The sequence below is a fragment of the Urtica dioica genome, chromosome 12 (genome assembly GCF_054948205.1).
Source record: "Urtica dioica subsp. dioica isolate 48M chromosome 12, U.dioica_male_clone48M_v1_H2, whole genome shotgun sequence".
Lineage (NCBI taxonomy): Eukaryota > Viridiplantae > Streptophyta > Magnoliopsida > Rosales > Urticaceae > Urtica > Urtica dioica.
The window spans coordinates 18833508-18858009 of NC_142767.1; the positions used below are offsets into that span (position 1 = coordinate 18833508).

The following is a 24502-nucleotide window of genomic DNA, read 5'->3' on the forward strand; positions in this document are numbered from 1 at the left end:
TGTTTAATTTCCCGCAAAACTTGTTTCATGAGATCACGGAGATGGAGTGTTGTCTGGCGGTGTCATAATCAGAAACCTTAAACCTAATTGAAGGTAACAATAATTAATAGAGAAATTAAGAGCTACTGTGAGAGTTTGGGAGAGAAATGGAGCTGATAAATTAGGAGGGGTATTTGTAAGAAAATTTATTTGTTAGAAGGAGAAATAAATAAGTTTGCTGCTAGAGATAACATTGGTTAATTAGAATTTCTTATAAATATATATATATATATATATATATATATGCATGTATGTATGCGTATTCCAGAAGAATGGCAACAAAATTAAATGCACTGAGCTCGAGCTCTTTATAAATGTCTTTGAGGTTAGCTTTTTACACCTTGTTTTTTAATAAGACGTAATTCATTAGACAAATGTCTTAATACCCAAGAGTCCAAACATGCATTTCAAGGGAATTTCAAGGGTGATGATATTATTGCTATGCTATCACTATATGAAGCCTCATTTCATTTAGTAGAAGGTGAGAGTGTTTTAGAAGAGGCAATGGAGTTCAGTGCCAAATATTTAGAGGGACACGCCACCAAAGACGGAAGAAATGGAGATGTCAATTATGTGTATGAATTGGTGAGGCATGCCTTGGAACTTCCATTGCATTGGAGAGTTCCAAGGTTTGAGGCCAGATGGTTCATCTCGATGTCTATGAAAAGACACCAAACTTCATTCCTCTCTTTCTTGAGCTTGCTAAATTGGATTTCAACATTGTACAATCAAGCTACCAAGAAGACCTCAAGCTCGTATACATGTAAGTTTTTTTTTTTTTTTGGCACGTTTACTTGGTTAAGAAATTATTTTCATTACTGCGCTGTCACTTTTTAAATGTTGGTGAGTCCTACTTATGTGACATAAAGGGTTGTTGGCGTTGACGAATATAAGTCCTTGTATCTAGTTTTATTAAGATATATATATATATATATATATATATATATATATATATATATATATATATAAATTATAATGTCAAACATTTCTATTCTTTCTTATTACTGTATAATCTCAGGTATAACTTGCACAATTAGTTTTTATTTGAACAATTGTGCCTCTTTTTATGTAACTTAATTTGATAAGTAAACATTATTCTTTTTCAATTGAGCACGTTGTTAAATGTAAAAGGCTTTACGTTGTAGATTTCTGTTCATATTTTTTTTATACGCTGAATAGGATTAGAGTTACTAAAAAGTTGAAAGTCTATATTCTAATTAATTTCCGTTTAAAGTTTGTTTTAGTGATGATTTGAACGGATTATTTTACCTTAGAAAAATAAGACAACATATAGGTTACTTTGTGTCAAGCTTGCAAAGTTTATGGATTATTTATGGCAAAGATAAGGACTAATCTGCCGAATCATGTAAAGTCCAGAGTCACAAGTATAAATAAGTCATTTTTTAGAATTATTTTCGCAAATGACTTAATTTGAAATATTTTTTTTCTTGCATTAATTAAGGTGGTGGGAGCAGAGTGGGCTTGGAGAAGGAAAATTGGATTTTGCTAGAGATAGGTTGGTGGAGAATTTTTTATGGACTGTGGGAGTTGAATATGAGCCACAATTTGGGTATTCTAGAAGAGTGGCAACAGAAATAAATACATTGATTACAATAATTGATGATATATATGATGTGTACGGTACCTTAAATGAACTTGAGCTCTCTACGAACGTCATTGAGAGGTTAGCTTTTTACCCTAAACCAATGTTATCAATAAATATGAGTATATCAGCTTCAATATTTATCATATGATTCTCAGATGGGACATGAATGCCTTGGATCAGCTACCAAAATACATGAAGACATGGTTCCAAGCTTTGCATAGTTTGATCAACAAGATATCCAAAGAACAAAGTCTTCAGACCATTGACACCCTCAAGAAATCGGTATGTAATAATTTGGATTATTTTTAGCTCAACCAATTTCTCATTAATATTGACAAGCCTAATTGAATCCTTTTCAATATGTTGAAGTGGAAAGATTTGTGTAAATCATATTTAATGGAAGCAAAGTGGTATCATAGCAAATACACACCAACTTTAGAAGAGTACGTTGAGAGAACGCTTGGGTTTCAATAGCAGCACCAGTGGTGCTAGTTCATGCTTATTCTTTTGTCGCACATCCAACGGAAAAAGAGGCCTTAGATTTCTTGGAAAATTATTCGGAGATAATACGTTACTCATCGACCATTTTACGCTTGGCGAACGATCTAGGAACTTCATCAGTTAAGCGCTTTAATCCCCACATTTTCTAGTTTTAATTTAATTCACTTTTTAATTTTATTAAATTTTGGAATTGATGAATTGAAAAGAGGCGATACCCTCAAGTCGATACAATGTTACATGAATGAAGTTCGTGTCTCCGAAAACGAAGCTCGAAAACACATTAAAGAGTTGATTTATAAGATGTGGAAGCGTATTAATAATATTAGGCTAGAAGACAATAAGACTACGAATGTGTCACGGAGATTTATTAAAATCGCGATGAACCTTGCAAGGATGGCTCAATGTATGTACTAATATGGTGACGGATTTGGTGCTCCGGACCGGGAAACAAAAGATCAGGTCATCATGTTATTACTAATCAACCCTATCGAAACTACATTCGACCCATTAACTCAAATTCGAAAATTAATATTAATTGCCTTTTACGAGCATATTTATGTTTGTACTTTGTACTAGATGTTGCTTATCTAGATCGTTGAAATTGTTGTTCGACGAAACGAAATTAATTTAGAGAAATTACTTAATTTGCCACCAATTTCATAACATTTTCCCACTTTCCACCAAAATGCTAATTTTTCCCAAAATGCCACCATCTATGTCAACAATGTTGACATTTATGTTTGCCATTCACTATAAGATGACATAGAAGTGACATTTTGAGAAAAATTAGCATTTTAGTAGAAAGTGAGAAAATGTTATGAAATTGGTGATAAATTAGACAATTTTTCATTAATTTAACCTATTTGTGTTGCTTCATGCTTTTGGAAGCATTAATATTGATTCTAGAAGGAAAGTGACGTGAGGATTATCCTCGAATTAGGAATAATTCCTTTTTCTCGTACTCGTGCCATTTAGTTATGTTCCCCATTATACGAATGAATAATTGCTTGGCACATGACACCTATCAATGAAACCCGATATCTATTTATTATAATTTATTTTATCGTAAATGCATGTGTATAAAAGGAAGGTCTGCCTAGCATTTATTAAGGCTGATAATACTGAGATCTTTATTTCCATTTTTGTTCTATGACAATCATAGAAGCTTTATCCTCTCTCACACACTAGCTAAACCTATTAGTTTATGAATAAAAACTTGCTTTCAGTACTAGCTTGTTTGTTAAAGACAAAGTATGTTTTAGATAACATATCCATTCTAGTAAATACTAAATATACCTTAAACATTCATGGAGTTATGCAAAACTCTAGATTTTTTTTTTTAAGAATATAATATATGGTAGGGGAAATATATCTTAATGAATTAATAAGTTTCCTAATAATTGAAATCCAAATAAGCTATTTATAATTTAAACAATACAAATATTTTGTTATAAATATAAGTAAGGTCACTTTAAATTTGGAAAAACGTGTGGGAACATAAATGAATTTGCGCATATATATGAAGCGAGATTATAAAGGGTTCGAATTGCATATATTTATTTTTTTAAGATGCACATGTAAATCGGATTGTCCTAAAAATTTCAAATACAAAATTAATATGGTTTGTCCGTGATATAAAGTTATAAACTAGTAATTTAAAAACCATCATTTTTTTATTTTTTACCAAAACTGCAGAGCACTTTTTTTTTTTTTTTCTCACAACTGCACAGCACTTGACTCAGTAATAATGGTGATACTTTTATTTATTTTTCTCGGGAGTTATAATGTGAAGATCCCGCGGGACCCCGTTTCCCGTATTATTGGTACCATGTGGGAAATGGGAAAAACCCATATTATAAAATATGGTACTGGGACTTTTGTCCCGGAACCATCCGGGAAATGGGAAGGAACCGGGATCCCCGTTTAGCACCGTTTAGTACCGTATTTTTTATATTGTATTTTTTGAATGGAAAATATATGAATTTTTATTTATTTTAAATGTATTTATGATTAAAATAAAATAAAATAAAATAAATATGGGAAATATGGGAATCCCGGAACCGCGAAATATGGTACCGGGAATTCCCGGTACCGTGGAAAATGGTTCCGGGATTTCCCGGTACCATTTTTTACGGTCCCGGGAGTCCCATTTCCCGCAAAATATGGGACGGGACCAGGGGATCCCATTTCCCGGGTTCCATATGGCCAGCTTTAAATGTGATATGTGAACTGTGAAGGCAGTGAAGCTGGTGCTTGGCTCTCTCCAAGGCTATATGCGTCTTTACAACTTTGTTCCCAGAATACCCTCCGAAGTTTGGCTTTATCACGGAAACGACACTTGTAGTCGTTGTTAGCTGGAAACCAATTAGTCTTACCAAAGTACTACTTTCAGTCTGAACGAGAAAATAGTCCATTTTGGCGAAATGGAGTTTGACACGTTAGCGAAGATTTAACCAAATTTACTTCTTCCTCAAACCCAAAAAAAAAAAAAAAAAAAAAAAAAAAGTAAGAAAGGCAAAAATGTCTCGACATTATCACCTAGCCACTTTCGTTATGCTGCTATTCACCTTTTTCTTCTTGATCCATTCAGCTACTTTTAGTACTAGTCCTGGCGGGCTTTCCCTTCCCCTGAAAATGATGATGAGAGACTCTTCTCAAAATCTGACCCGAGCGCAGAGAGTGGAGAGAATGGTGAGATCTGCTAAAGCTAGGGCTAGCTCGGCCGAAGAAGAAGGACCGGTTGCGTTGAAGGAGAGAGACTACTTCTACGTGGCGGAGACTTTGGTCGGAAGTCCACCGGTGGCCGTGAATCTCCTGATCGACACCGGAAGTAGCCTAACATGGACTCAGTGCAAGCCTTGTAACCCTTGTTACAGACAAACCGTTCCCTTCTATGCTCCCGGAAATTCCTCCACTTTTCGGAAGCTTCCATGCTCTCACCCACTCTGCAAAGGTGACTCTCTCTCTCTCTCTCTCTCTCTTCAAATGTGCACCGTTGATTCTATTTTTTCCGTCACTTTTTTTGTCGTCACTATGGCCTTATTGTTTTTAACTTATTAAAATGTAATGAATATATTACTTATATTCCTATATTATGGGATACGTAAAATGTTTTTTTTTTCTTTGTTGTCTACAAAAAAAAAATTAATGAAAACTTCTTGTGTATAAATTTGGGGTCATTTATTACTATTATCATTATTATTATAGGGGATATAAATGTGTAGTTAATTAATTAATAAAGAAAAATATTTAAGTTTTTTTTTTGTTGTCTAAAAGAATTTGTAATGAGAACATCTTGGGCTACGGTGGCACCACCACCGTTGGCCGTTGGGACATTTATTTATTATTAGAGGATACATAAATGTGTAATAATTAATCAACTTAATTAACTAACTTTCTATTATTACAAAGGTCCTCATAAAGCACCATTCAAGTGTGTCAACCACGAGTGCGTATACGCCGAGGGCTACGCCGGCGACGGCCCCGACTTGGGTCCCACGAAAGGCGTCGCAGCCTTCGAGACCATCCGATTCGCATCCGACACCACCGCCAAGGCCTTCGAGAACGTGATCTTCGGCTGCTCCAACAACTCCAAAAACTTCTATTCCATCGAAGACAGCCCTATCTCCGGCCTCATGGGCCTCGGAAAACAAGCCGTGTCGTTCGCGTCCCAGTTGGGCCACGGACGCTTCTCGTACTGCCTCGCCCCCGTCCACTCCCGAGACCACTCGCGGGACCCGAGAACAAGTGCCCTCACGTTCGGGGACGCCGTCCCGTGCCCGACAAAAAGCGATGTCACTAAAGGTGAGTATTTTGTCCGGTTAATTATTAAATTGACCGAGCGGTCGTTTATTTTATGATTAACGGCGGTTAGCTAGCCAACCATTTTATTTAAAATAAAAACTAATCCGGTTTTCTCCACTCTAGATGTCACAAAAGTGTTCGCGACCCCATTCGTTCCCGGCGGTGGGTACAACCTAAACCTTGTCGACATCAGCGTCGGAGACAAGAAGCTAGGGTTTGAGTCCGGGACTTTCGAGTCTAGACCGGACAAGGGAGAAGAAGGGTTCATCATCGACTCTGGGACGGGGTTCACCATCCTCGCCGAAACCGGGGCGAACCCTTACAAGCGAGTTCTCTCGGCCTTTCGAAGGTACTACGGCTCGAAGAAGGCCGGAATCAAGAAGACGACCGCGATCGGTGGGCTTGAGCTTTGCTACGAGTTTTCCGACGAGTTCGACGAGTTTGCGACGATGACTTACCATTTCGAAGGGGCTGATCTCGTGGTTGAGGGCAAGTTTGTGAATGTATTTGATGGGAATACTTTTTGTGTGGCATTGTATCCCGCTAAAGGGTTTTCGCTCCTAGGGGCGGCACATCAGCAAAACATTAGGTTTATTTACGATCTTAACGCTGGTTTGCTTAAATTTTATAGCGAAGATTGTGCCTAGTTTATTTGTTATATATAACGCTAGGTTTATTTGTGTATGGCGTTTAGTTTGGTTTTCGAGCGTGGGTGTACCATCTTCAAATTGCCTACTTGGTTGTTGTAGTGACATTATTAGTGTGTAATTTTACCTTTACTTGGTTCAAAAATGATTTTCATTAGTAGGCTGACACATATACATTGTTATCTGAGCTTGCCGCTTCTTTTCATTAATTTTTCTTTTGCACATGGTTGCAATAGTAGGTCCCATTAATTATTGTACATGGACTCAATATATATCCCATTTAATAAAGGTTCATCAACTTTAATAATAATATTATGTTAAAACGGCCAAAATACCCCTAAAGTATTCAGCCTTAGTTTTCGTTTGTATTGTGTAATTTATTTAAAATAAATAAAAACTGACGAAAGAGACTTATCCAATTGGTAAAATACTCTATTATTCTTGCGACTAATTTTATAAAATGCTACATCTAATTCTCACTACAATAATTGATGCCGTCGTAAGTGTTTGTGGGTATTATTAATTAAAGCGAGTTTTCTCCAATAAAGTCTCATTCCGGCGAAAAGCGAGTGCCACTCATCTCTTGGTGGTGCTCAATATTTTCTTCCATGCGTCACCACCGAAAGTGAATCATCACTCTTCCAATGCCATACACAATTCATACATGGATATGATTGCCATCTTTATCACACACAATGTTGTGGATATGAAAAATGTACACATTCAATTAATTGAAAAAAAAAATACAAAAATTGACATTCAATAAACTTCCATACATGTGCCAAACATTGATATTGTCTTGAACGCACCTTTAAAATATTGATGGGACTCATACTATACAGTCTATGTTATTGGTAATTTTAATTATTGTTTTCGAAATTGCTATTCTTGTAACGAAATTACTATAAATATATGGTTGATATTTAGGAAAGACAATTTGACCCGTTATCCGCGTTCCGGCCCATTACCCGATTTATTCGGGTCGGGTAATACTCGTTCTTTTTGGGTAAATGGGTAATACCCGTTAAGGTTTTAACGGGTCCGGGTAAGGATAACGGAATAGTCATTCCGTACCCGGTTATCCGGGATCCGACCTGTTAACTTTTAAATATTTAAAAAGATAATAAATTTTTATATGTTGCAATGAAGATGACTAAATTTACAATGAAGATGATCAATTTGCAATGAAGACTTCTTTTATATTTTTTTATTTATTTATTTTGAATTTTAATGTTCTTTATATTGTAGTAGCACTTTGATATTTTTCACCTAAATTTTATTATTTTATTGATGGATTTTTATTTTATAAACGGGTAAGCGGGTCTACCCGATCCGCTACCCTTTTTAAACCGGATAAACGAGTAACGGGTCCAATATTTTTAACCCGCTTATCCGGCGGGTATCCCCGTTACCCGGCCCGTCTCAAAATTCGGGTAAACAAGTCCGAGTAACGGATAAAAAATTATAACGGGTACGGGTAACGGAATAGATGTATCCGACTTTACTCGTACTCGTTGTCATCCCTACTGATATCATCTTAGCAAAGCCATATCAAAATTCAAGCAATACCAAATCTAGCAAATAGATAAAAGTTGATGGCACCACTACATCTTTATCCCTCAGTTTGCTCTCCATTCAATTTCACTCAAATACAAAATCCAAAACATACATCAGCTGGAGAAAGTAAATCCGGTTTAAGGCCAACAATGAAATGTGTTATCAAACCTTTTGATGAAATCACGAGGAAAATAGTTATGGTAATGGCATAAGAAGATCCGCGAACTACATGCAAACCATTTGGAGCTATAAATCTATCCAATCTCTTAATAGCAAATACAAGGCAATGGTCCCGACTTGGGTCCCACGAAAGAAAGGCGTTGCGGACTTCGAGACCTTCCGATTCGCACCCGACACCGCCAAGGCCTTCGAGAACGTAATCTTTGGCTGCTCCAAAAACTCCTAATTTAAAGGGAAATAATAGATGTAGCATTATTTATTATTCAATGTTTGTAATTCCATATGGCCTATCCTATATTTTGGTTTATTTCAATATAGCTGGTTATGAATCATATAGAGCTGATTGTTGGATATACGACTTTGTATTCAGAGTTTCAATGTAGAGAGAATTCTCTGATTGTTCCCCAATTTTGTTTATATGTTATTCTCCTAGGGTCCGTTTAAAACTTAGAAAAATGCGAGAGAAAAAAACGAGAATTCCCTACTTTTTCTAGTTTTGTTTGATTGAGAAAAATAAGAGAGAGTTTATTTTTTTATCACTTTTTTTTTTTTTTTTTGAGTAAACGTATTTTTTTATCACTTTCAAACATAACAAAGGATTTTGATTTTCTCATGCATTCTTTTTATATTTTGTATTTTCTTTCCAATTTTTACCTTTGCTCTAATTTTTCGGGTTTCAAACGGAAACCGAGCTTTAGTCTCTAAACAGTCACAGAATCTAGAAGGATGTTATGTGGCAATTATCTGACAGAGGAATATTTATTTTTTGCCAACGATTATCTATGCTATTAACGATATATAGTATAGTTCATATTGCATTTATTATATCAGCAAAAACAAATATTGTATTTTACTAAGATTCATTTAAACGTAAATGCATGTGTAGAAAAGGAGGGTCTGTCGGTTCTCTTTCAATGGTATAAAGTATAAACCAGGCTATATCCTCCCACAGACTAAACCTATTATTTTATATGAATGAGCGATTTTCTTTCAACATGTACAATACTAACTTTCTAGGGGCCGAGAGGTTTAACGAGACCCTTTTTCCTTTAAAAAAAAATTAAAGAAAATACTTATCTTGTTATTAGGACACAAAATATTTAGTTTCATAAGATGCGTATTCCCGAATCATATCATTCATTAAATATACCTTAAACATCCGTGGTTTAATTCAAAACTCTAGAATATTTTATTTTAAGTATATAATATACGGTAATAAAGTAATAATTCATTTTCATATTATGTAATATCCTAAGTAGCCATTAAAAAGATTATACTCAAACAGATCTCCATGATTAGCACCGTAAGATAGTCTACAAACTGAAATCCACTAGCCAAGCAATGCTCACAAATCCTCAAACCCTAAAAGAAAGAAAGAAAGAAAGGCAAAAATGTCTCGAGGTTATAACTTAGCACTGCTATTACTCACCTTTCTCTTCTTCCGTTCAACTACTTCCAGTACTAGTCCCGGCGGGATTTCCCTTCCCCTGAAAATGATAATGAGAGACTCTTCTCAAAATCTGACCCGAGCGCAGAGAGTGGAGAGAATGGTGAGAGCCGCTAAAGCTAGGGCTAGCTCGGCCGAAGAAGAAGGACCGGTTGCGTTGAAGGAGAGAGACTACTTCTACGTGGCGGAGACTCTGCTCGGAAGTCCACCGGTGGCCGTGAATCTCCTGATCGACACCGGAAGTAGCCTAACATGGACTCAGTGCAAGCCTTGTAACCCTTGTTACAGACAAACCATTCCCTTCTACGCTCCCGGGAATTCCTCCACTTTTCGGAAGCTTCCATGTTCTCACCCACTCTGCAAAGGTGACTCTCTCTCTCTCTCTCTCTCTCTCTCTCTCTCTCTCTCTCTCTCTCTTCAAATGTGCAATGAATATATTAATTATAGAGATCTCTTAATTATATTCGTATATTATGGGATACGTAAAATGTTTTTTTTTCTTTATTGTCTACAAAAAAATAATGATGAAAACATCTTCCGTATAAATTTGGGGTCATTTATTACTATTATCATTATTATTAGGGGATATAAATGTGTAATTAATTAATAAAAAAAATTAAGTTTTTTTTGTTGTCTAAAAAAGATGTAATGACAACATCTTGGGCTACGGTGGCACCACCACCGTTGGGACATTTATTTATCATTAGAGGATGTAAATGTGTAATAATTAATTAACTATTTAATTAATTAATTTTTTTTATTATTACAAAGGTCCTCATGAAGCACCGTTCCAGTGTGTCAACGACGAGTGCGTATACGCCGTGGGCTACGCCGGCGACGGCCCCGACTTGGGTCCCACGAAAGGCGTCGCAGCCTTCGAGACCATCCGATTCGCACCCGACACCACCGCCAAGGCCTTCGAGAACGTGATCTTCGGCTGCTCCAACAACTCCAAAAACTTCTATTCCATCGAAGACAGCCCTATCTCCGGCCTCATGGGCCTCGGAAAACAAGCCGTGTCGTTCGCGTCCCAGTTGGGCCACGGAAGCTTCTCGTACTGCCTCGCCCCCGTCCACTCCCGAGACCACTCGCGGGACCCGAGAACAAGTGCCCTCACGTTCGGGGACGCCGTCCCGTCCCCGCCCAGAGGGCGCAGCGATGTCAAAGTACTCGCCACCCCATTCGTCCCCGGCGGATGGTACAACCTAAACTTGTTCGACATTAGTGTCGGAGACGAGAAGCTAGGGTTTGCGCCCGGGACTTTCGAGTCCAAGCCGAACAAGGGAGAAGCGGGGTTCATCATCGACTCGGGGACGGGTCTCACCATCCTCTCCGAAACCGGGGCAAACCCTTACAAGCGAGTTCTCTCGGCCTTTCGAAGGTACTACGACTCGAAGAAGGCCGGCCTCAAAAGGATGAGTGCTCTCGGCGGGCTTGAGCTTTGCTACGAGTTTTCCGATGGGTTCGACAAGTTCGCGACGATGACATACCATTTCGAAGGGGCTGATCTTGTGGTTGAGGGCAAGTTTGTGAATGTATTCGATGGAAATACTTTTTGTGTCGCTTTGTTTCCTGCTAAAGGGTTCTCGCTCCTAGGGGCTGCGCATCAGCAAAACATTAGGTTTATTTATGATCTTAACGGTGGTTTGCTTAAGTTTTACAACGAAGATTGTGCCTAGCTAGTTAATTTTTTATAATCGTGGTTCAATATAAGAATGGTATGGGATGGTTAACTTGCATATATTCATTCTTTATGTTATTAAAACTTATGATAAATTATATATTTTTTTCAGATGTACAAGTAAAAAATATAAATTATATAAAATAGTTCCTTGAAGCTAATTGATTAGCAAAATCGTCAAAATTTCAAATTTTCAGTAAAGTATCCAAAGTTACGTTATAAAAAAAAATTGACACTAGAATTAAATTTGATGATGATTATAATTATAAGTTATTTGTCACTTTCAAAAAAACTTAATTATAAGGTAAAAAAATTTTGAAACATGGTTATTTTACATTTTAGTTCTTTCCCTAATTTTACATAAATTTTGACTATTTAGCTAAAATTGTTTACACCGGACGGGAACACTCCCGCTAAACCAAAATTATCGCTATACTAGAACCAAACACTCCGTACTGATTTGTTCAGACACTTTTCACATAATAAAAAAAAAAAATCTAAAGCGTACTTTAATATTTAAAAAAAAAAACTATTATAAAAATTTGTGTTCCGTAAACATAACTGAAGCATAATTCTATCTGGCTGTCCAAGCTTACATATCCATAATTTTTAATGCGCTGGTTTGCACTGCTTAGATATATTTGTTAGTGTGTGGTAACATAATAAGAGGCTTTGCATAATCTACCTAGGTTTTAACAAAACGTTTTCTCTTTAAAACACATAAAGGCTACGTTTCTTATAAAAATTCGATGCTCCCCTTCTGGGAGACGGACGTCGGTGTTGGTCAGCTCCGCCCGAGGGGAGTACCATTCGTCACCTCATATCCTCACTAGAGAATTCGTCCTGCTAAAGGGTTTTCACTCCTAGGGGCTGCGCATCAACAAAACATTAGGTTTATTTATGATCTTAACGCTGGTTTCTTAAAATTATAGCGAAGATTGTGCCTAGTTTATTTGTTATAACGCTAGATTTATTTGTTTGGTTTTCTGTTTTATGAAAATGTGTCTGTTTGTTTGTTGTAGTGATTTTAGTATGGTTTTTTTTTTTAGATTATACCACAAGTATAACATTCACAATAATTTTGGACAAAAATCTAACGTCAGTATTACAAAAGTATGATTACTCATTTTGTGTATTTATCTTCTTCTTCTTCTTCTTCTTCTTCTCTCTCTCTCTCTCTCAACAGTGGGACCCACCCACGTCCCCTCCCTCGGGTTTAATGATTTTATGTCGTATATTCCTAATTTCCTATTAATAAATAATTAGGAAAAATCTATCCAAGTATTAAATGATTGAATTTGATATGAATTATTTTTCTTCTTATCGGACGTAATGTATTTCTAAAAAAATGAGCAAATAATGTAATTGAAATTTAACCACATTAGCTACTAATAAAAAAAGGGTGTTCTAGAAATATGGCCAAAAGCAAACCTGTTTTTTTTTGTTTTAGCCCATATTTATCAAACTTTAGGAATATAGGCAAACGGACTGATAAGCAAAAAAAAAGTCAGATTTGCCCTTATTTATTAACAAATTCGTCACTTTCTCTCTCCTACTTTTTTTCCAACAATTTTTTTCATAAAAACTTTAAAAAACCATATCTATCTCATATGAACTCGAAATTGAATGATTCCAAATCCTACGGATTCATGACGCCGAGATCTTCAAAAATAGATCCATTGTGTTTGATGAAAAATCATGTTTACTTCCATAGATGTAGAAAAATCACGTTACTGCCTTAGACATGAAAATAACTGAAAATTTTCGGAAATCATTAGAAATAAATGGAAACATAAACATGATGCAGTAAACATGATTTTTTTTTATCAAACGCAATAGATCTATTTTTAAAGATCTCGGCGCCACGAATCTGTAGGATTTGAAATCACTCAATTTCGAGTTCGTATAATATAGATATGGATTTTTGAAGTTTTAATGAAAAAAAAAATGAAAAAAAAAAAGTAGGAGAGCAAAAGTGACGAATTAAAAAAACAAGAGAGAGAAAGTGATGAATCTAGAAAAAAAAAACGTTATATTTATTTAAGGACAAATATGAAATTTTAACTCATTATCTTTAGTGTCACCTAATATAATGGGTACTCTAGCAAACTAGCCATTTTGATACGTTGTAATTGCAATCTAACCAACGTTTCAAATGCTCTAGTAAAATAGCCATTGCCTTTTATTAACTTACCAAAACACCCTTTGCCACCTATTTCTTTTTGTTTCTTAAAAAAAAAAAAAAACCTACAAACGGAAATTTTGAAAAAAAAATTCCTTCAAATCAGGTAATGGCTTACCTAAAAAAAAGAAATAAATTAATTAAACTGAGCAAAAAAAATATAAAAAATAACTGCGAAGAAAATCCAATTATGAAATATAGACCATTAATTAACGAAAATTTACAGCAATTTACGACAATTAACGAAAATTTACACCATAGAAACTAGCAAACCATAAACGTTAAAACATGAGAAAACATTAACGAAAATATGCATCATAGAAACTGACAGACCATTAATGGCATGTTGCAGGTAAAAAAAAAAAAAACCCCATATCTGGTTTTGTGAGGTGGCTGGAGAGAGAGAGAGAGAGAGACGTGGATACTAGGAATTCAAAATTGGGTAACTACCTACTACAAAATAGAAACTTAACATGGCTTATAAGTATCCGTATTTATTAATAATTAATGAAAAAATAGTAACCGCAAGTTATTATAAAGGATACGATTGAAATTTTAATTCAATGATTTAAGTGAAAACTCATCACTTTGGCTATTTACTTAAAAGTTTTCAAATATAGGCTATATTTCAAACGTGATGTTTCAAATGGCCTAATAAGTTACAAATTTCTAATATAATTGACTATTTTTCTAAAACTCTCCAAACGTGGGTTAAATGTGGCCTAGTTAGTTACAAAATTCTAAAAAAAAAGCTATAATTAATTTTAAAATAAACAGATAAACTTATATATACATAATAATTATTAATTATTTTATTATAATGTATATATCATACTTCCAATCGCGTTCTAAAATTCGAAACCTGATCGGACTATTTTATACCGGTTCAAAAAATCGAACCGGATTAAATTAAAATGAAACCATTTAAAATCGAATTGATGGATTAGAGTCCGATTGACTATTTTTGGGTTTTCAATTGGAATTTAAGTGTGAAAACGACTTTAATATAAAATAAGTTAGAAGGTTTTTTATTTGTTTAACTCAGTAGTTACTTTGAGCTTTAATTGAATCCACGTGATTATTACAACTAACTATATGTAAAACACACTCTCAAATATATAATAATAAAAAAAAATGTTTAAACTATAGTCATATTAATAAGATATGATAAGCCTCTAAATGTTTCGCTTAGGTTTGATAAAATCACAATGAACCTTATGTTGCTCCACGTGTATTGGTCAGTTTAATAAGACAAATTATTGAAGAAATACAAAACTAAAGGGATTTTATGCGAAATTGTCAAAAAGTTACTTGCAATAATATGTGCGGCAATTTTGGCCCAAATTCTCCTAATCTAAATTGAAGATTGCACGCATGATAAATCCGATTTTATAGAGACCTAGAGCTATTTAAGGCATCTCTCACAGTCATAAAAAGCTCGCGCATTCATATTATATTAATTTATGTGTAATTTTGTTGAATTATTGAGAGTAAAGAACAGTTTGTGTTTCTTACTCTTGTGAGTTTGATTTTATATACCTCTACTTGGATTTTTAATAGGAGATACTTTGGCGTGTTTAGAAACATAGAGTAGGTTTTTTTTTTTCTTTTGTGAGATTGGGAAACACTTGAAATAAGTCTCGAGAGATATCTGTGGAAGCTAGAGAATCTATAACTTAGGGAGAGCCTAAATTGCGTAGTTGTAGAAAATAGACGTGGTTTAACTAGATAGCGAAGAAGTCGTTGAGTATACTAATTTATCGTATCATATTATCATAATAAACTGTTCTTCACCAGTAAAAATTACCTTCAGGCATACACAAATCAATTGCTCATTTATTATTTCACATTCGTCGAGTTTACATAATATTCTAATTAATTTAAGTGATTGTTTGATTATATAATTTCATATTGCAAGAATGGCACATTGTATGTTACTAATTGACCCTATTAAAATTTCATTTGACTTGAAAATGAATATTGGCATCGAAGACCATTTAAATGTTTGTACTAGTCGTTTCTTATAGATCGTTGAGTTATTCAACTGACAATCATTTTCCTATTTCATAAAGAAAAATATTTTATTTATATATATAATTATCATAGAAAAAAATTTGGGATGTTAAAAATATTTTTCTTTTTGTGCCTGTATAGCCATTTGTTTGTTCAAGTTTTTTGTTTTTATTTTAACAGTTTGTTTGTATGAAATTATGGTTTGTGTACGGCATGTCATTTGATTTTCCGTTTGTCAAAATGTGAGCCTGTTACGTCGAGGCTGAATGTTTTCATTTCCAAAGTCTTGCATATTAGTAGAAATTTTTAGTAAAATTTATAAAATAAATATAAATATTTATTTTAAATGTTTTGAATCGGATTGGGCTGATTTAAAAAAAGTTTGGTCCTATTTTTTTTTTCTTATTTAGTTCGATTCGGTCTTTTTCTAGTCCGTTTAATATGAGTTGTTTCAATTTATAAACTGATTTGAGACCCACAAACAAAAAAAGAACTATCAAGGCAACAGGTAATATCATTAAAAAAAAAAAAAAAAAAAAGAGGAGGCAACAGGTAATATCACAAAATTTTTGTTTTGGTTGTGACTTGTGACTGGAATATACTATTTAGATCACACGAATCAACTAAAATTCCCGCTAAATCATTACAAAACACTCAGTTCGATTTGTTCCGACATTGTTCGATGTTACAAAATAATCTAGTGTATTATAATATTAAAAAATATCGATGAAGTATATCGAAAATTATGTTCCACAAACGCTACCGAAACAGAACTCTAATAACGTTTATGGGTTTGAACGAAACATAATTTCACTTATGTTATGTTTCTGTTGGCCAAGTTAACATATGCAAAATTATTTTTGTGTCATCGTTTGGTCAGCATATATTTGTTTTGTTTTTTTTTTTTTTTTTTTTTATAAAATATTTGTTTTGTTTGTACATGGAAATTGCATAAGGTCCATCATTATGTGAGACTGAAATTTCTGATACCATATAGAGAAAGTACTTTCGTTGATAACAGATAATTAAAGAGAATTTATTACTGAAAATAATAGAAAAACCAATAATAACTAGAATGGCAAAGTATTACGAGGTAGGTCTAAAATGAAAGATAGGAAGGATAGATCATAGTGTACTCATGAAAACGACACCGCAGTTAGTATACCAAATTTGTCGTTTACAAAACAACACCATGCAGATGCTAAATAAATTTAAATATAAAAAAGGTTAATGAAAAGGAATGAGTATTTAGTTTTTATCAATTCTTTATTTGGGGATCTTACTTTTGCAGCTTTAATTTTATTTATTTTCCTTCTATTTTGCAGCTTTATTTACTTTTCCCGCAAAATTGACTCGTGTATATATGTATAGGTGTGCGTATATAAATTGAGAAGTTAATAAGTCTTTCGCGTGGACGAAATTTGAAAAGGGAAAATATCTGTCCCTTCTGAGAAATCGGGACGTATATCAAAATCGCCGAAACCCCACTTCGCGGACCGCTTCATAAGCTTTGCCCTATTTTCCAATTTCAGGTCAGCGATCTACGCAAACACATCTCTTTTGCCGATTTTCTTTCAGTAATTCAAGTTTTCCGATTTTCCCGTATAATTTATGTTGCCTTTCATCGTCGTTTCTTTGGTATCGCTCAAATTTTATATGTTTAGCTCAAAGTCGTTGGCTTTATCGATTTTCACCTAATCGTCCTTGATAAAAAAAAAAAAAAAAAAATTGGGTTCCGATTATCCAATTATATTCAACTCTGACTTGATCATTTTGACTAGTTTGGTCATACTCATGCATTTTAGCTATCGAAACACAAACAATTCGCATTTAGCTATGGAATTATATGTGTTTTTTTTTTCCTGGGTGATTCACTGAAGTCGAATCTCTGGTTTGTCTCAGTGGCTGATAAAATTATGGTTCTCATGGGAGAAGGGTTAAGGTAATGTAGCTCTGATGAGAATTTGAGAGTTTGGTTCTAGCGAAGAAATCGAATTGGTAACCGATGGGTATGAATTATATGGTCATATCGGGGGTCTCGACGGTTTTAAGCTTCGTCGCTCTTCAGTTGTGGACGGAGTCTTTGTTAGTGCAGCTGAAATCCGATGGACTCGTTAAAGAGAATCTCGCCTCTGCTGGGAATAATTATGGCCATGTGTTTGATTTTCTTTTGGGATCTTATACAATGGTCGCACTACTCGCAAATTTTGTTCTCAATTTATTTGGTCTGCTCGTCCTATTTCTCAAGGTAAGCCTTTCGCTGCATTTCCCTGAAACTTAAATTCATAGGCTTGGGAATTGATTTAGTCTCTTTGCAGCTCTACTTCAAATGTATGTTTAGAAGACTGGTCAATTACTAGCTTACGCTTTTGATTTTCTGACTTATCAAAATTTAAAACGAGAATAAAAATTACCTAAGCCAAATCTCTAGAAAAATTTAATGGTCTGTGTTTGAAGTCAATTTGTGTGTGTTGACTTGCAGACTATATTCTTTGTGGAGTTGAATTCCGCTGAAACTCGGAAGTTGGGAGAACGTCTTGTCAGTTATATTGTTTATAAGGTAAATTTGGTTTCACAAATTTAGTCTTGTTTGAAATGTACCATCTGAGCCACTTGATCTCTGTTTAACTTTGTTGAAATCTCCTTCGCATTAGTTGTTTTATACACTACTTATCGGTTTACTTTTTGTGTATCTTGACTTGATACAGGGGACGTTTTTACCTCTGATTATTCCGCCCACGATATATCATGCGGGCTTGTGGTTGATTTGGTTGATTGTGATATGTTGTCTCAAGGTACCTTGAACATTTTTGTTAAAACACATTATTTCGCGAACACATTTTCTTGATTTTTTTTTTCTTCCTTTGGTGTAGATGTTTCAAGCTTTGGCTAGAGATCGACTTGAGAGACTAAACGCCTCGCCTTCTGCAACGCCTTTGGCGTATTCTCGCGTGTACGCCGTATTGTTGCTGGTCCTATTTGTCGATGTCTTATGGTATTCTCTTATTCTTGCTCCGGTTCTCTGTTGAACCAATGCTTGTTTGATTTTAGGTTAAAGTAATTTATCTAATGCAATTTTTTATTTATTTGTGTGTACAGGATACAACTGTGTGTCGTGATCTATAAAACATTGAATTTGTCGATGTTTCTGCTATTATTATTCGAGCCCCTCAGCATTGCATTCGAGACACTACAGGTATAATGTTTCGCACATCTCTTACCGTGTGTTGATAGTTTTGAGTCCTCTTATCGTAACACTTCTCTGATTAATTTTGGATTTTTTTTTTTCACGTTAAACATTTTTCCGTAGGCTATTTTGGTGCATGGGTTTCAGTTACTTGATATTTGGATCAATCATTCAGCTTGGTACAGCTCGAACTGCGATCGATTTAAATGGTTTGACTCTGCCGCTGCAGGTTCTCTCTCTCTCTCTCTCTCTCTCTCTCTCTCTCTCCCTCTCTGTTATTAAATGTTGTTCTAACTATGGCCCTTTTAAGCAGGTTCTCTGTTGGAATGGAAGGGCGTTCTTACTCGAAACATAGGCTTTTTACTTGACATGGGAACATTATTCATGGCGCTAGGCCATTACTTATACATATGGTGGCTTCATGGCGTGGCGTTTCATGTAGTTGATATCATCCTTTTTCTAAACACTCGTGTAAACACTGCTCTCTCTCTCTCTCTCTCTCTCTCTCTCTCTCTCTCGACAATGGTATGACCCGTTTGAATTCTCCGTAATCAGGCTTTGCTTAGCGCCATTGTAAAGCGCGTAAAAGGGTTCATGAAGCTGAGAAAGGCTTTGAGTGCTCTTCACGCGGCACTTCCGGACGCAACACCGGAGGAGCTCCGATCGTACGATGATGAATGTGCCATTTGTAGGGTATGATATTAATTGCATACGTACATATATATATATATATATATATATATATATATATATATATATAATTAACTTATATTCACCCCAAACTAAAAACTTGTGACACAATAGGAACCGATGGCCAAGGCAAAGAAGCTGAACTGTAATCATCTCTTTCATCTCGCATGTTTGAGGTCTTGGTACGGCACTATATTTTTTGCTGAAACGGCATTTCTTTTTTTTTTTCTTTTTTTTTTTTTGGTTCTAAAACATGAATGCGTAAACATGGACAGGTTGGATCAGGGTCTGAATGAGATGTACGCGTGTCCGAATTGCAGAAAGCCGATGTTTGTGGGGAGAGCCGAAGATGAGGTCGTCGCTCCAAACAGCTCAGAAATCGCGAGCGACGAACAGCTTGCTCGTCAAATAAGCGCAGGGCTTGACCGACAAAACGCTCCCGGGAACCTCGGACCGTTGCCTAACCAGAGACATAATCACACAGAAGGCAATCCTTGGAGGTTTGTGTTGGTCTCGTAATATTATTGTCGGGAACGGTTAATTAGCAATTTCATTTATCTAATTATCCTTTATTTTTCTTTTAAACAAAGAATGAAAGGATAAAAGGCAAAAAAAAAAAAAAATACTGATAAGACTGAATATTTCATTACTAAAGTAATAAGAAAACACAAGATATTACAAGCTTTTTGACAGGCTTTGTTCTCTCCCCCGGGAAACCTTTAAGCCTTATCACGTGTCGTATCGGATTTGCTTTGCTTTCCAAACCGTACAGATATAGCTGAATATTTGGTTGAAATTAGGAGTAACACGGGAGCGGAATCAAGTTGGTTCCAGAGCTGGGCGGGGGACGGGGCGGGCCCGTCAAACGCAACGACGGGGCAGGGGCTGGGGAGGGTTCAGATGATGATGAGACAGCTGGCATCGGTCGGTGAGACGTACGCCCAGACCGCCTTCGAAGACGCCTCTTGGCACCTCTGGCCCGCCGCCGCCGCCGCCACAACGGGCGGTCCGACGATCGCCGCTCCTCCGGCGGCTGCCACCTCAGGCGTACACATCAGGACCGCTTCGTGGCCAACCAACGAAGGCATTGCAAGCATTCTCGCCATGGCCGAGACCGTACGCGAGGTCCTCCCTCACGTCTCCGACGAAATCATTTTCCTGGTCCGTTTTTTTTTTCTTTTTCCTTTTTTTTTTTCTTTTTCTCTTTAGTTGGAGCTCAATTCATATATGGAGCAATTAGACCAGTAGCCAGTAACCCAATGACCCACCCTGCTTTTTAAAAATAGTCAAAGTTTCATTTTATTAAGAAAATAATCCACCAGACCTACTTAAATTAATTAAGTCATTAGGGTAATTTAATTTACTTCGGAAAATAGCGTACCAGACTGAAGTAAATTAATTAATCTGAACAGTTAATTTAATGAACTAAGCTCTGGTGAGCTACTTTCCTAAAAAAAATGAAGTTTGGGCTAGATCCCTGTAGAGAATTGGCTAGTTGCAACAAATATTTGTTGATCTATTATTATTAATTATATTATTGTTAATATTTTATAGGATCTGCAGCGGACGAATTCCGCCATGGTTACGGTGAATAATCTGCTTCAGATGTGACGGAGAAACGCGGATGAACCCCGGGGTGTGTTTTGCTATATTTTCTTTGAGTTTTTAGGTTGATGATCCTTCTTTTTCGTGTATATAGAGGCAGTTCGCTAAATCGGCTCTTTCCCGGAAAGAAAAAGATTTAATTATTAAAAAAAAAAGGTGGGGGAAGGAACTCGAAGAAGAAATTAAGAGAAGGGAAAAGGTTGAAAAATATATAGCTCATTTGGGTCCTGGGAAAAAAAAAATCTCTAATGTAATATTGAACACGTGTATGTGTAATTCTGTCTGTATAGTTTCAATTCTCAATCTGGTTCTTTTTTGGGCGATAAATTCTGGAGGAAAAAAAAAAAAACCTTGTAGTTTTCATGGAAATGTAGTTTTGAGCTCAAATTTATAAAATTCTACATTAATTCAGACGATTGTACATGAATAATACTAGTCAGTTGGGTCACACTTTTTGGTTTAATTGTAAAAGTAATGAAGCAAGTGGGAATCTTAAAACAACGTTGGCACTTAAACGTGGATTGTGGCGAGAAAAGTGCGGACACAACACAACGACGTAAAGGAAACGATGTTTAGTCCTTACGCACGTGCTCAAAATCCCTTTAACAAATAAATATATAAATAAAAAAATTGAGTTAGAAAAAGGAAAAACCGGAACAAGTGACTGTAGAACAGTTGAGACTCGAGACCTATTTCCCACTTTCATTCTTGGTAACTCGAATTATATTCTTGGAAGCTGGTCTATAATTCCTTATGGTCTCCAAAGTATTCGTTACTTTTTGTTTGCATACTCCTTGTAATTTGTATCACAGCTGTTATGTCTGTTATCAGTTTTGATTATTATATATATAATAAAGTTATGTTCATAACACTTAACAGTGTCCATTCACTCTACTGATTTTTTTTTTCTTGCTAAACTTTTTTTTTTGTTTAATATTGATGTTAACTTGTTAGTTTATATTGTTGATTTGTTTTTTTTTTTTTTAAGATATATTTTATTTGAAACTTGCCAATATACAAACAATAATAATTATTATTATAAAATATGAAGAAGGAAAAAGAACTTTTAACTGCTATCATTCTTTTAATATGTTGGGTGCTTGAAATATGATATAGAGTGGGTACATCATTCCCTAAATCATGACATTTATGGTATACATTGGACTTTAATATAACCTAAAAGTTGGGTTGTTTAGAAAATGCTTTTATTTATTTGTTGTTATTCAAATTCGTCAACTAACATGTTATAGTATCAGGAAGTCCCACATCGACTGGGAATGTATCTTTTGTGCTCCTTATAAAGGACATGGGTTACTCCTCTTATTGCCAATTGGTTTTAAGATGGAAACCCATGATACTTTAATATGGTATCAGAGCGAATCTTCCGCGGTCTCTGAGTTTTTCGATTTCCGATCTCGTCTCCTTCTCGATTTCAAGCTTCCTTCTTGTTGCTATGATGCCAGATTATGAAGCTTCATCGACGGAGACGAGTCGCCCGGTCCAGAGCGATTTTCTCCAAGATTTCTGAGATTAGGTTTTCTTTTCGCCCCAATTCCGAGATTCGTCTCTTGTTCATCGTCTCTTCAATGGCGATTCAAGAAACCTCGACAGAGATTGGATTGGCGAAGCCTATTCTCAATCCGATTCTAGGTTTGTTTTTCTCTCCTTTCTGATCGCTGTTTCCGATTCCTTTCCCATCTTTCTGTGGCGGAATCCAGAGATTTGTCGACGGAGAGCTCTTTCTCTCGATCTGGTGAAGACACGAGGCGATGCTCCATTTTCTCGATCCGATGTGGGAACAAAATGGAGCTCCAATATCGATGTCCATGCGGATCTTTACTATCTTAGGAAATCCCGAAGCTGCTCGGTGGAGGCAATTATGTCTCGTGGTCGTTGTGAAGAAAGTTTTATGATGCTGCATTCAGGATCAAAACCGTCGTCGGCCACAACCTCAGCCTTGTACCATGGCTTATCTTCCTTTCAGAATCCTTATTCGGCGAGTCAAGTCGTGTCGATGCGATCAGATTCTTCTCCGGTGTGTCCTGCCGTGTCGAGCCATCAAGAATCTATCTCCGGCGAGTCCCGCTGTGTTAATGCGATCAAAATTCAGCCAACCGAGCTCACCTGCAAAGCCATAGCGATTCGTCAACAATGTCAGTCCAACAATCTCTCACAAGCCCCACAGTCCAGACTTTTCCGAGCAAGACCCTTCTCCGATCAACCGCGCTATGGAGCTGTGGGCCCGGGAAGGAATCAGTGCCCGGTCTGAGCATGTTCAGGTGGATTCAGAGTCGATTCAGAGTCGCTTGGTGTTCAAGATTTCTCCGGCGGGTCTTTTAGAATGCTGCGAATTCATTCTTGATGGATTGCGCGAGTCTTTCCTTCATTCGCACGATCAAGTTATTCTCCGAGCTGTCTTCTCCGATGTTTAATCTTTTTCAGTTCAAGATGAACTTTCTTCCCAAGTTCATCTTGAGGGGGTGTATTGGAGCATAAGAAAATATGTTGCTTGTTTTGGTTCTAGATTTCAGCATTGTTCTGATAAATTTCTTTAGTTTATAATATCTTCAGTCCTTTCTTTAGATTGTGTCGTTTGGTTTAGTTTTGTTCTTTTGTAAGTCGTTTAGTTCCTTTGTATTAAGTGTCGTTTAGGTCTCTCAGCTATATATAAGTTATTGTCTTGTACAAGTTTTAATAGAATCGAATAAACAGTTTTCACTCTGATTTTCTCATTCCGAGAACAGAGATTTCCCAATTCGATTTCTCACTATCAAAACTTAGAATTGCAATATGGTATCAGAGCCAAATCCATTCTCGATCTTGGGCTACCCGTTTCTACAAACTTCACGCACCAGTTGTTCAATCCTGGGCGTGAGCGGGGGTGTATCAGGAAGTCTCACATCGACTGGGGATGTATCATTTGTACTCCTTATAAAAGACATGGGTTACTCCTCCTATTGCCAATTGGTTTTAAGATGGAACCCCATGATACTTTAATATATAGTATTGCTAATCGTTTGCTCATTCATGATCATATTACATAATATACTGGTGGCAATATTTTTACGCTATTATGCTTTCTTTATTCCTTAAAAAAAAGCTATGAAATTATTCAAAATAAGAAACAAGCCATTAAGATTAAGAATGATACAAGTAATGTATAATATGTGATTCCAAAATTCTTTGTCCACATAATTCTATAACAATATTAAAATTTCTGAACAAAAATTTGACGAGAGTAATAAATGAAATAGTATCAGCTTTCTGAAAGAAGAAAAAAAAAATCATTTGAGAGATGAATATAAATATGCATGCAGATGCAGCCATGCACGTACTGATTTCACGATCAGATCTCTTAAATTT

General features: G+C 35.7%; 3 protein-coding genes and 1 pseudogene across 6 annotated transcripts; all 4 read left to right on the forward strand.

Annotated features, from left to right (window-relative positions):
- The first annotated feature begins 41 nt into the window (after positions 1 to 41).
- Positions 42 to 2295, forward strand: LOC149379918 (terpene synthase 10-like; annotated as a pseudogene). Its single transcript, XR_016294247.1, has 5 exons — positions 42 to 48; positions 410 to 802; positions 1502 to 1723; positions 1801 to 1927; positions 2015 to 2295. The product of XR_016294247.1 is annotated as a terpene synthase 10-like (transcript).
- Positions 2296 to 4383: 2088 nt separating this feature from the next.
- On the forward strand, positions 4384 to 6830 carry LOC149379919 (aspartic proteinase nepenthesin-1-like). Its single transcript, XM_089604543.1, has 3 exons — positions 4384 to 5099; positions 5558 to 5950; positions 6074 to 6830. The coding sequence occupies exons 1-3, from the start codon at positions 4667 to 4669 to the stop codon at positions 6595 to 6597; spliced, it is 1350 nt and encodes a 449-aa protein (XP_089460669.1). The 5' UTR covers positions 4384 to 4666; the 3' UTR covers positions 6598 to 6830.
- Positions 6831 to 9505: 2675 nt separating this feature from the next.
- On the forward strand, positions 9506 to 11460 carry LOC149379920 (aspartic proteinase nepenthesin-1-like). Its single transcript, XM_089604077.1, has 2 exons — positions 9506 to 10146; positions 10565 to 11460. Exons 1-2 carry the CDS (start codon positions 9726 to 9728, stop codon positions 11458 to 11460), a joined length of 1317 nt encoding a protein of 438 aa, XP_089460203.1. The 5' UTR covers positions 9506 to 9725.
- Positions 11461 to 16960: 5500 nt separating this feature from the next.
- Positions 16961 to 21587, forward strand: LOC149379921 (E3 ubiquitin protein ligase RIN2-like). 3 transcript variants are annotated; one of them, XM_089603207.1, is made up of 13 exons: positions 16961 to 17189; positions 17538 to 17905; positions 18140 to 18217; positions 18366 to 18452; positions 18531 to 18652; positions 18757 to 18853; positions 18968 to 19073; positions 19158 to 19315; positions 19400 to 19537; positions 19649 to 19716; positions 19810 to 20034; positions 20335 to 20695; positions 21089 to 21587. In XM_089603207.1, the coding sequence occupies exons 2-13, from the start codon at positions 17663 to 17665 to the stop codon at positions 21143 to 21145; spliced, it is 1740 nt and encodes a 579-aa protein (XP_089459333.1). In that variant the 5' UTR covers positions 16961 to 17189; positions 17538 to 17662; the 3' UTR covers positions 21146 to 21587. The 3 variants fall into 3 exon arrangements, with proteins under 3 accessions (XP_089459333.1, XP_089459334.1, XP_089459335.1); XM_089603208.1 differs by having other exon boundaries at positions 17560 to 17905; XM_089603209.1 differs by having other exon boundaries at positions 17593 to 17905.
- The last annotated feature ends 2915 nt before the right edge of the window (positions 21588 to 24502 follow it).

Excerpts from the sequence above, each read along its gene's own strand:
- LOC149379919 (XM_089604543.1), top strand. The coding sequence starts at position 4,667 with ATGTCTCGACATTATCACCTAGCCACTTTCGTTATGCTGCTATTCACC. Across the intron at positions 5,100-5,557 it reads CTCTCACCCACTCTGCAAAG|GTCCTCATAAAGCACCATTC; the intron begins GTGACTCTCTCT and ends ATTATTACAAAG. Across the intron at positions 5,951-6,073 it reads AAAAAGCGATGTCACTAAAG|ATGTCACAAAAGTGTTCGCG; the intron begins GTGAGTATTTTG and ends TCTCCACTCTAG.
- LOC149379920 (XM_089604077.1), top strand. The coding sequence starts at position 9,726 with ATGTCTCGAGGTTATAACTTAGCACTGCTATTACTCACCTTTCTCTTC. Across the intron at positions 10,147-10,564 it reads TTCTCACCCACTCTGCAAAG|CACCGTTCCAGTGTGTCAAC; the intron begins GTGACTCTCTCT and ends GTCCTCATGAAG.
- LOC149379921 (XM_089603207.1), top strand. The coding sequence starts at position 17,663 with ATGGGTATGAATTATATGGTCATATCGGGGGTCTCGACGGTTTTAAGC. Across the intron at positions 18,218-18,365 it reads TCAGTTATATTGTTTATAAG|GGGACGTTTTTACCTCTGAT; the intron begins GTAAATTTGGTT and ends GACTTGATACAG. Across the intron at positions 20,696-21,088 it reads CCGACGAAATCATTTTCCTG|GATCTGCAGCGGACGAATTC; the intron begins GTCCGTTTTTTT and ends AATATTTTATAG.